This window comes from Mesoplodon densirostris, chromosome 2 (assembly GCF_025265405.1).
Source record: "Mesoplodon densirostris isolate mMesDen1 chromosome 2, mMesDen1 primary haplotype, whole genome shotgun sequence".
NCBI classification, from domain to species: Eukaryota; Metazoa; Chordata; class Mammalia; order Artiodactyla; family Ziphiidae; genus Mesoplodon; species Mesoplodon densirostris.
The window spans coordinates 164,481,096-164,493,541 of NC_082662.1; the positions used below are offsets into that span (position 1 = coordinate 164,481,096).

General features: G+C 35.6%; 1 protein-coding gene across 2 annotated transcripts in view; it reads left to right on the forward strand.

Annotated features, from left to right (window-relative positions):
• The first annotated feature begins 9,897 nt into the window (after positions 1–9,897).
• The window catches only part of KIFAP3 (kinesin associated protein 3), a 166,096-nt gene continuing 163,547 nt past the window's right edge, over positions 9,898–12,446 (forward strand). Inside the window, exon 1 of one of the 2 annotated variants that reach the window (XM_060091281.1) lies at positions 9,898–10,145. In XM_060091281.1, the coding sequence (XP_059947264.1) occupies positions 10,114–10,145 (32 nt within the window). In that variant the 5' untranslated portion in view covers positions 9,898–10,113. The remainder of the gene's footprint in view (positions 10,146–12,446) is intronic. The other variant, XM_060091280.1, reaches the window with a different exon arrangement.

Consider the following 12,446-nt stretch of genomic DNA (forward strand, 5'->3'; position numbering starts at 1 on the left):
ATTTCTTCAGTTTTAATGATATTATAAACTCAAATGTATTGGCAACAGAATAACCTTGGAATCAATCCTAGCCCAACATCTCAATGTCTAAAAAAGAAAGGTATTCTGGGAGCCATGAAAATATTTTAATAAGGTAAAATAAAACCAATCTTGTTAAAAATGTTTAGGCTGTTAATGCTTCCTTAGTTCAGATGGAGGAATTTTCACCAGCATGTCCATTTGGTTATGGGGGAGAGTATTTGATAGAATTCAGTCAAGAGACCATTTAAAGTGAAGTACACATCACCATATCTTGAGGACAGCAAATGCTGCTAAGTGGAAAAGCAGCATTTTGTTTATTTTGTTTTTACTTTGTTTTGCTTTTGTGATGGCATGATAGCATCTTCTACTTAGAGCAATGTTGACATTCTCTCAACTGACTCATTTGGAAAGAAAAAGAAGTTCACATGCCAATGAGTGGGAAAGGCAGGAAGAGGACTGATTTAACAGAAATATATTACAATTTGTCAAACTTAGAGTAGCAGTATCTTATTTTTTACCTCTCCCTCTTAAAAAAAAAAGCAATATGGACAAGGTATTGAAGTGTGAACTAAAACGAGATGAATTTCAATTCCTTTTTGTCACTAACACACAGGAAAGATTCTGACCCTATTTCAACCATTTCTCAGGGTCTTTGATGTGTATCTACTTCCTCTCCTGATATGGTAATGATTACATTAAAGAGATATCGATTTGGCAGGAAATTTCCCAAATCAGAAAAAAATTCTTCTTCCAGTATGCTATTATTTTTATGACACATGTGCTGTCTACATACAAAAAGAAAGAGAAAAGGAAGAAAAGAAGGGATAAAGAAGGAAGGAAGAGAAAGATGGGGAAGAGAAGGAAAAAGAAAGAAAAGAAAAGTTAAAAGTTTAACAGTCAAATAACATATGATTTAATTTCGGCCCCATACTTAAAAGGATGGAGTTACATCACTCATTGGAACATCATATATTTCATCCCTGGAAGAAATATATTCATCTCTTACCCAACTTCAAAGTTATTGCTAACTGGCAGTTGCTAGGAACTGATCTGGAATGAATTGGCAGTTCTGGTTCTGTTCTTAGTGACCCAGAGGGTATGTCATAAACACTTATGTTATGGTAATACCTTTGTTAAAAAGGTGAAGAGGAGAGAGCACTCTCTGGTGACCAAATAGCTTTCAACTCATTCTAGCAGAGGTATACAGCAGTAGGTGTCATGCTCTAAACATTTTCTAATTCTGCTACTAAGGCTTCAGAGGAGATGTCTGATTAGTAATATAGCCATTGCCTGAATTTATCCATCCAGACTACAAGTTTAGCTCTGAAGTGTACCTGGAACACACAATGTGCACTAAACAAATGTGTATTTAATGAGAGATTGGATTCACTTAAATATCTAACTCAAATGAAACTTCTATCATAGTGAGGGATTATGGAATTGAAGCAATAAATTGAAAAGATACGGTGCAGCATATTCTTTATAGAAAAAAATCAATAGGTAAGAGCAGTTTAAAATAATCCGGGACAAAAACAAAACAAAACAAAACTTGATGTGGGATGTAGATGTGTGGGAAATATGGCTGAAACACCAATTACTTGTCCTCTGATTGCCTATTCGTAGTTTTTAATTCCTTCAAGGTAAGGTCTGTATCTTATTCTTCTCATAGCTTCACTTCTTGGATGAGTGTATTGTGCAGAATAGGATTAACTGTCTGAATCCACAGTCATCTCTTCAGTTTCTACAGAGGTGCATTATAGCTCTATCATAGAATGTATTATTTTGAATTTTATTTCTTCATTTTGTGTGTATCCCTACTGGATGTAGATACAATTCTTCAAGTCAGGAACTTATGTCTATTCATTATTGCATATTCAAGTCTAAAGTAATGCCTGCTCATAAATTTTGTTTAGATTAATAAATACAGCTGATCTGGCTGGATATACTCAGATCCTCTTCTTCCCTCACCATATCATGTGCACATCTCCAAAAGCACACACACAAAAGCATGGAACTTCCAACTGAACATGTACGTACATAACTACACATACAAATTCACAAACACAGGTGTTTTTGTGTGTGCATGAATGTGTGTGTACATGTATGACAAAATACATCTTCTATTTATACTGGATAATATTCATTTGACTGATGTCTTTAAGGATCATCAGGTTGACATGTATTTAAATAGTTGACACAACTATTTTCTCAAAGTATGATTCAGGCTGTAAGAGAACATGGGGAAATAAAAAAGCACAGAGATTCATTATTTTCCTAGTAGGCCACCTCCCTCCTTGTTCTGACCCTTGGAGAAACCTAATGAATGATGTCATAGTTGTTGTCTTACATCATACTAGTTGAATGCAGAGATTACCACCATCAAGAAGAGGATGTATTTTAAAGGATCCTTTTAACTTAAATCTCTTTTGCATTAAGATGTGCAATGTGAGCTCAAATTAACTTGAAAAGTGAGAAGATGACCACATTAATAGTCAGTGGATGTGGATTCTTTGGACCACAATGGCCATTTGATGATATCCCAAAGGCAGTCACAAGGTAAGAAACGATTTTCTGTGAACTTCTGAAGCAAATCAGCATTGAAATTTAAAAGCAGCATATATGGAGAATAAAAAATGTAATTCTTACATCTCTGTTATATGTTGCTGTGTGGATAAAATATAGAACAATTAATATTGCTAAAATAATAAATTTAAACATATAATTTTTCTATATTAAAATGCTTTCATGGCTCTCGATGTGTGCAGAGAATACCCAAATACCATACTCTCTTATAGCAGGCTTCCCACAATTTTGCCCCTCCTGAATTTTCCAAATTTATTTTTCATTGCTCTCCTACTCAAACCTAACTCCCTAACCATCTCAACTACTTGCATTTACCTAACTATATAATGATATTTCATATGTTTGTGTATATACTATTGTTTATATATTGTGTGTATACTATTGCCCTTTCCTAGGATATCCCTATTATGTTTCTCTGGTAAGCAATTTTTTATTCATCCTTTTTGAGCCCTACTCTAAGCTTCTATCCACCATGAGTGGATTATTTCCTTCTTTGTGCCAACATTCTACTTGTTTCACACTGCCAATATGACAGGCAAGTCATCTGTTTACATACATGGTGAGTACTTTATGTGCTTCTTGAAAGCTGTAATTATATCTGATAAAGCAGGAGCTACCATTTGTTAGTTATGTGTCAAGAACTGTGACTGGAAATGTAATTTTAAATCCGTGATTTTAAAACTTTTGAATCACTCGTAAACAAATCATGTCCATAAAGTACAGTAAATGCAGTAGGAGAACAGAGAAAGCACTTTACTAAGTCTGGAACTTAAGAAAAGCTTCTAGGAGGTACAGTTTTGCAGAAGGAGAAAACTGATTTTAACAGGAAGGTTTCCCAAAGCAACGCAGCCTGACTCCTGATGAATATAGGTGCAAAAATTCTCAACAAAATACTAGCAAACTGAATTCAAAAGCACACTAAAAGGACCATACAACCATGATCAAGTGAGATTTATCCCTAGATGCAAGGATGGTTCAATATATGCAAATAAATAAATATACATCACATTGATAGAAAGATGACAATCATATGATCATCTGAATAGATGCAGAAAAATCATTTGACAAAATTCAATCCTTTCATGATACAAACGCTCATCCAACTAGGAATAGAAGGAAATTAACATAATTAAGGCCACCTATGAAAGCCCACTGCTAACATCATACTTAACAGTGGAAAATGGAAGGCTTTTACTCTAAGATCAGGAACAAGACAAGGATGTCCATTCTTGCCACTTTTATTTAATACAGTCCTGGAAGTACTAATCAGATCATTTAGGCAAGAAAAATAAAAGGCCTCTAAACAGGAAAGGAAGAAGTAAAATTATTCCTGTTTGCAGATGACATGATTGTATATTTTTAAAGCCCTAAAGATTCCACAAAAATCTATTAGAATAAATGATTCAATAAAAAGTTTCAAGAAACAAAATCAATGTACAAAAATCAGTTGTATTTCTGTATTCTAACAGTAAACTATCTAAAAAGGAAATTAAGAAAACAATCCCATTCACAATATTATAAAAAAAAACATTTAGAAATAAACTTCATGGAGGTAAAAACCATATACAATGAAAACTACAAAACATTGATAAATGAGAATAAAGAAGACAAAAACCAATGGAAAGACAACCCATGTTCATGGATTAGAAGACTTAATATTGTCAAAATTTCCACACTACCCAAAGTTATTTAAAGAGTCAATCTAATCCTATTGAAATTCCAATGGCATTTTATTTTACAGAAGTAGGAAAAACAACCCTATAATTTATATGGAACCAAATGTGCCTTAAATAGCCAAAACCATCTTGAGAAAGAATAGCATACCTGGAGGTATCTTACTTCCTGACACATAGACAAATGGGACAGAAGAGACAGCCCAGAAATAAACCTACACAGATATTCTTTATTAGAGTGAGGAAGTCACCTTCTACTCTTAGTTTTCTAATAGGTTTTTAAATCATGAATTCTGTCAAATTCATTTTCTGCCTCTATTGACATGATCATACGGTTATTCACCTTTATATTTGCAATGTGGTAAATTATTAGATTTTCATATGTTAAACTAAACTTGCATTCTGAGTTAAACCCCATTTGGTTACAATGTTGTATTTTTTTTATATATTGCTGATTTAATTTACTAGTATTTTTTTTAAAGATTGTTACATATATGCTCACTAAAGATATTTGTCTGAATATGATGGCAGGATAACGCTGACCCTTTTATATGAGTTGGTAAATATTCCTCCATTCTTTATTTTCTGCATGAGTATGTAAGTTGAACTTATTTCTTAGAATTAATCAGTAAAGCTGTGCTTGGAATATTCTTTGTGTGAAAAACTGTAATTAGGTCTTTGATTTCTTTTAAAAATACAGAGCTTTAACATTTTCTATTTCTTGTCTCAGTTTTAATGATGTGTATCTTTCAGATCTAGTATCTGTTGCTATCTCTCTGATCAGTTTGGTCAGGCTAGTGAAAACATAAATAAAAAATGAACAAAATATTTGAACAAAGACTTCACCCAAAATGGTACACAAATGGTAAATAAGGACATGAAATATGCTTATACCATTAATCATCACAGAAATACAATTTAAATCAAATGAGATATCTCTACACACCTGTTAGAATGACTTGATTAAACAAACAAATTAAAAACTTGATAATACCAAGTGCTGGTGAGGATATGTATCAGCTGAAGTCATACATTGTTGGTGGGAATGCAAAATAGCACAACCACTTCGGAAAACAGTTTTGCAGTTTCACAGAGTTATTCATATATTTGCTATATAACTGAACAATTCTACTCTTAGGTGTTTGCTTTCAGGAGAAAAGAAAACTTTAGTTGACACAAAAACCTGTATGCAAATGTTTAGAGTGGCTTTATTCACAGTTCCCAGGTACTAGAAACAACCCAAACGTGGTAAATGAATAAACTGTGATACATTCATACAATGGAACACTAGCTGACAGTAAAAAAGGAATAAATTAATGAAACACAATATGGATGGCCCCCAAATGCTAAGAGAAAGAAACCAGACTCAAAAGGCTATATCAAATATGCTTACATTTAGATGACATTCTGGAAAAAGGGAAATTATAGGAACAGAAAACATCAGTATTTATCAGAGCCTTATGTTGGGGGAACAGGATGACTCCAAAGGAACAGAGAGGAATTTGGGGGATGATAGACTTGCTCAATATTTTGATTGTGTAATGGTTACATGACTCGTGTACTTGTCAAAATGCATAACTGCACACCAAGAAGAATGCATCTTATTGTATGCAAATTATACCACAATTTAAAAAATACTGTATGTAATCTTCTTCAATTTACTTTCATTCAATATAATGTTTCTAATACTCATTCATGTTGTCTGTATAGTTCTAGTTCATTAACTTTCCCTGCTGCATAATATTGTATTGTGTGAATATTTCAAACATATTTATCCATTCTCCTGCAAAAATATTTTGGAGTTGTTTTTCAGATTTTCTTTTTCTATTATGCACAACACTGCTCTGACAGTTCTGGAACAAACCTCATTGTGCACATATGCTAGAATTTTCTGAGTTATATAACTAGGGGTAGAATTGCAGAAATTTAGAGAATATCCTCGTTCAACTTTACAAGATAATGAAGACATTTTATTCTCAAGTGGTAGTTGCAATGAACACTCACACTTGAAATGTTTACTAAATCATTTCCAGGGTTTCACGTTTTCACCAGAATTTGGTATTGTTAGACTTCTTAAATTTTGCACCCTGGTCAGTGTAAAATTGTACCTTTTTAAGGTCTTAATTGAGATCTTCCTGATTACTATTGAGATGGAGCATCTTTTCACATTTTGTTTTGTTTATCTTGCTAATCCTAATTTTTTTTTCTTTGTCCATTTTCCCATTGGGTTGTCTTTTCCTTTTTGATTCATAGTGGATCTTGAAGCAGTCAATTTAATCCTTTGTTAGTTTTCATGTGATGCAAATAGGTCACATCATTTTTTAACTTACCTTTTTTACTTTATGGTGTCATGGTTAATAATTAGAAGTTATTAATTTTAATGGAGTGAATTTATCAATCTTATTTCTAGTGCTTTCTGTATTTTGTTTTAAAATTTGTCCTTAACTGAATGTCATAAAGATAATTTATATTTGCTTCTGAATGTTTTTAAAGTTTTCACTTCTACACTTAAGTGTTTATTCAATGTAGAATTAGCTCCTGCACATGGCATGAGGTAGGGATCCAATTTGTTACACATGCATAAACAATTGTCTCAAAAACATTTATTGAAGATACATTTTTCCCGTAATGACCTGAAAATTCACTTCTGTCATATTTCAAGTTTACACATGTGCATGGGTCTGGTTCTCTTTTTTGTTTCACTTGTGTTCTCTCCCTATGTCAATATTATACCTTGTAATTACTATTCTGATATGATATATCTTGAAATCCAATTGGGTATGTTCCCCACTCTTTGGGCTATCTTCTTTATTTAGTTCTGCACATGAGATCTGTTGACCTGAAACAAAAATAGACTGCCACACATTTCTCCAGCAAAGATGTGTTTATTTGAGCTCAGCAGAGCATTGTAATTTGGGGTCTGCAATTGCAGTGAACCACTTGCAAGTGCCCCATAGGGCAATGCTTTTATAGAGAGGAAAAGGAAGTTGGGAGGGCTATAGTAAATAAAGAGTCCATGACTTTTCACTGACTGAGAACTTGACAGGAAAGGAGTGTTTCTTCTTTCTGTTGGGCTCTGCTATCATCATAGGGCATGAGAGCTTCCCATTCTGTTTCCCAACTCTATTTAATTGAGATTTTCATTTATTAATTTTTTACAGATCTGACAGTTTAGTTAGATTCAGGTTAATTTTTGGCAAGAATACTTAATAGGTGATCTTGTGTGCTTCCTATTGCATATACTATCAGGTACTATGACTACTAATGATGCCTAGTTTACCTGTTTAAAAATGCTGATAGCCAGATCTCCCCATTGTAAAGTAACATTTTTCCATTTAGAATTATCAAGTAATCTGTGGGGTGAAACTCTACCCCATTTTAAATTATTTTATAATGAATCAATGAGATGCATTACTTCTTGGGGCTTGCAAAATAGTAACTGTCTATAATTATATTGTTCCAGTACTAGCAGGAATTTTCTGTAAAAAAAAAAAAAAGAGCTTTCCCTCATTAAGAGGAGGTAAATTATGGTTTATTTCCAAAAGGCTTGGATTAAATGCTTAATTATTTCCTTTAATTACCAAGTTTCAGAGTAAGAATTTGATGCAGTCATTACCTTCAATGAAAGTGAGGTTTTGTTTTTCTGTTTTTCTATGTGTTATTGAGTATCATTATGGACTCCTGTATTTTTATTATGTGTTAAGTCAACCACAGTAATTATTCCTTGTGAGGCAAATTATCTCAAAATTGACTACTGTCTTTTGGACACAATACCATTAGTATTTTCTCACTGTCGAGAATAAAATGCCTAGGCTCATCTTGTACTCTTCCTGCTATAGACTGACAGCTTCTCTAGTTTGGGCCCAGTTTCAGTTTATCTCCTTATTGATCTAGTTTTCAGTTCTTCCTTTCTGGCCTCTGGGCATTTCCTCCAGATTTTTGTTGTTGTTATTGTTTCAAGCTCAAGTTCGCATTTTTTTCAATTCCAAATATTTATTTAGTGCCAACTATGAGCCAGATGCTGTTCTAAGGATACAGAAGTAAACAAAGCAAAATCGCTGATCTCAAGGAGCTTATATTGCAAGAATGCTTATTATATAAACTATGAATTTTAATAGATATTGTGATCTGGCAATATTAGGTATTGTAGGGGTTTTAAGGTAATGTAGCTATGAGTGACAATTTGTAAAATTTTATATCAGTTTTGAGAATGAATACTTGGGGGAAAAAAAACAGAAAATAGGAAGTCCAGTTAGGAAAGAATTGCAGTATTCCAAGTCTGAAATGGTTAGGCTAGTAGGTAGAAGTGAGAATGGAGAAGAAAGCTGGAATGCAGGACTATCTTGAAGGAAGAAAAGATAAAATTTTGTAATAGTTTAATAAGAGGGCATGATACAAAGAAAGATGTCAAAGTTAGCTCCATACAGTCTTCCCTGGAAGACTGGAAAAATGACTACAACACTGACAGAAATAGTGTAGCCTGTGTGAATGGGTGGGCGATAAAAATCTCTCTTAGTCGGTATGGACTGTGTCTATATTTAATACTCCACGAAATGCACTGCATTAACTTACTGCATCTGAAAAAGGCAGTGGAACAATGGTGTAGACACAGTGCAAGGTGACTAAAAATATAGAACTAGAAGAGAGTGCCAGGTGAGAAGTGGGAGCAGAAACACCTCCTTTGTTATCCCTAGAGCCTGGTTTGATGTCTGGCACAAAGCTGGCCCTCAATTAATATTTATTGAATAAATGAACATAAGTCATTTGCATAGATGAGAGAGCTGAGCCCATGGGAATAGATCTCAGAAAGAGGACATTACTTGCTAAGGTTCAAAAACAGCCCTATTGATTCCACATATAAGTGGTATCACATCGTATTTGTCTCTTTCTGACTTACTTCACTTCGTATAAGAGATTGGCACAATATTGTAAATCAACTATATTTCAATAAAACAAAACAAAACAAGACAAAAAACAGAAAAACAGCCCTTTGGCCCTATGGCCTGAATTGCCAACAGTTGCCTGCCTTAGAGGAAATGATTCCAAACGTACCCAGAGTTAGGGATAGTTAGTTTAGGAGTTGTAATTTCAGGAGCTGTGTGTGTGTGTGCGGGGCAGGGGTGCATTATAGATTTAGGATACCAAAATGGAAGTGAGAGATTTGCCCCTCGATCAAAGTTGATATTAATTATATTCATTTCGTAAGGGTAAGCCTATCTGCACAAGTTTCAGCTTCTCAGTGCAATCAGTGCAGTTCCTTTTCCACAATGCTCCAAATTCAAACCTTTCTTTACAGGTTACCAGCCGAGGGCCTGACTGCTCTAGAGCATTCTCTAATTAAAAGGTTAACGGATTTCCTTTCCCTCTTTTCAAGAGAAGGACCTGAAATATCAATTCGACTGACCGGGATGACTCTTTCAATTCCCATCCTCAAGGGGGCGGTGACCACGGAGCCACTCCTTAACCACGCGCGCTGAAATCTGCGGCAAATACCTTCACGTTCCGCTCCAGGGTGCTTTAGATTAGTCCCAAAGGCCAGCACCGCATACTGAGCCTGCGCATATTGGCGCCGCGGAGCAAGCGCATGCGCTTTGAGGCGGAGCTCATACAGGCCGCCCTGGGCGGGTCTGGACAGCGCCAGCGTTTTGGGGCCTAGGAGCCGTGGGAGGAGCCGGCGGCTTCACCCTGGTAACCAGAGCGCTGTAGCTGCCCCGCCTTGCAGGCCTCAGGACTGTCATCGCCTTTGGGTGTGGGGTACTTTGGCCAGCGTCCCCGGAAATAGCCCCGCCGGCCTCTCAGACACCCCCATCCTCCCCACGCCGCCGTCGCCGCCGCCATGCAGGGGGAGGACGCCAGATACCTCAAAAGGTGACGACCCCCCAAGGCTCGGTCCTACCCTCCTTGCCCGGACCCTGAGGTTATTCTTAAAAGGTTCTTGGGTTGGCCGTGAGATGTCAGTGGGCAAAGCTTAGAAGAGGGGTGGGAGACGGGAGAAATCACGGAAAGGGAGGGGGGGGGAAGGTGAATTAAAAAGAGGAAGGGGCCCTTAGGGCGTGCGGGTTTCTCCAGCCTCTTACCTGACTCAGCGGGGCCCTGACAGCATTGCAGATGGTTTCCTTGCTACATTACATTGTTCAGGGTAGAGGAACGGAGGGCGGAGTAAACCGCGTCTTCCTATTTTTCCCCGATACTCCGACTCTCCATTTTCCTTTAATAGATAAATCCTGTGGAAGCCTGGAAGTGAAGTCTTCTGGCGCCCCTGTTCTATGTCTCCAATTTGGGGTTCCCTGCCATGGGGTTTTGAAATGAAGGGGAAAGAAGTGGTGGCTTTTAATTAATGGGAGACTGGATTGAGATGTTGCTTTCCAGTTTATTTCTGCTTTCCTCATCCATTTCACTGCCATGTATACAGTATAATTTTTGTAGGAGGTTCGTAATTATCAAGAGGTTTGTTCAGGAGCTTGACATGAAACAGGCCATCATTTCTTTAGTTTAAAAATATGTGTAGTATCAATTACTCCTTAAAGAAAAATGTACTCTGTTGGGATTATTTATTTGACTCAGGTCAAAGAGATAAGATCATCCCTCATAAAAAGAATACCTCTCACTGGACCAAGAGCTAGCAGTGATCCAATACAAAAAAATATTTTAATTAGGAGTCTCCATTTTTAGCTAAGTCCCTGTTACTGATTGTGCAAATACCCTAAAAAGTCACATGTATTCTTTTGGACTCAGTTTCCTTATCTAAAAACGGGGCAAGTATTACTTTATGATAGGTATGAGGACCAAATATGAAAATGTTTTAAAAAGATAAAACACGCATGTAAGGTGGTGGCATCATTTCAATTCATAGTATACTTTTACTGAAAGTATTTATCCCAGCTTGGCAGGGCCCTGATCATCACAGAAAGATCTAACCTTTAATAGACTCTTAAAAGGGATTGAAATTATTGTAAAATCAATCAAGCAACCAACTGTATTCACTGTCTTTGCAGGCCTGAAGCATATATTGCCTGCCTGTCCCATTTTATAGAAATATATCTGAAATTGTTACATAACCAGAGCTCATCAGTAAAAATTTCAAAAAAGAATATGTAATCATAACAAGTATATAGTCAGCATTTATTTCCTCACTGCATTTTACTTACATCAATCATTTAAAATATCTTGATTGAAAATTTGGTGAAAGAAGAAAACAAGAAATTCTTTTCCTTCAACTTTAAAATCAAGGTTGTTCTAGAGCAAAGAGTCACTATTACATCATTAGCTTATTTTCATGTAATGTAGTTGTGCCAGAAAATAGTTTTTCTTAGGATTCTGGTATCCTGTGGTCCCTTCGGCATCCTGTGACTTGTAATTCTCAACCTATTGCTTACTTTTAAAGCTAAATTATGTGGCATTCAACAAAAAAATCAGACAAGTCACTATAATATTTGAAGTAAAATAAGGTCAGAATCTGGAAAGGCGGAAATATACACTTCTCAATTTTGTCTGATTTTGACAATATAAATAGTTTGCATTGCCTGCTTTCAGTTTAGAAATGTGCATCCAACATATAATCATATAGGCCCGATGGCTTATGATATGACAGAACATTCCATTTTAATGATTGATTCTTTGATAGTAATTACATATATTAATTCCTTTTGTAATATTCTTTTATTATTTTGTTTTTAACAAGAGGGCAGTATGTTTTCAATCTAATTGATTCATTCTAATTTTAATTATTTACTTTCAGTGGTTTCATTGTAGCTATCACTGAGGAATCTCTAGTCTCTATATGTTTACATGTGTAATAGATTATAGAATCAAAAATGAGGTTTCATTTTTTATTCTGCTACCCATTAGTGTTCTGATTCAATAGTGCTTAATACATACTTACCAAATACTTAGTCCATGCCTAGCATTGTTCTGATCACTGCGGAAATGATTAAATAGACACAGTTCATATCCTCAGTCAGATATGCACACAAATAAATAGACAGTTAATCTAGTGGGTTTTGTTTTTTGCCTCTTAAAACTCTCTGATGGCTTTCTATTGCTCTTAGAGTTAGAGCACCAACCTTTTCAGCTTCATCTCTCTGCTCCCCTCCTGCCCCCAACAATTCCATACTTCAGCCTTACAGAAATAACTTCTTTTAGATCCCTATGTGTTTCGGTGTTAGACTC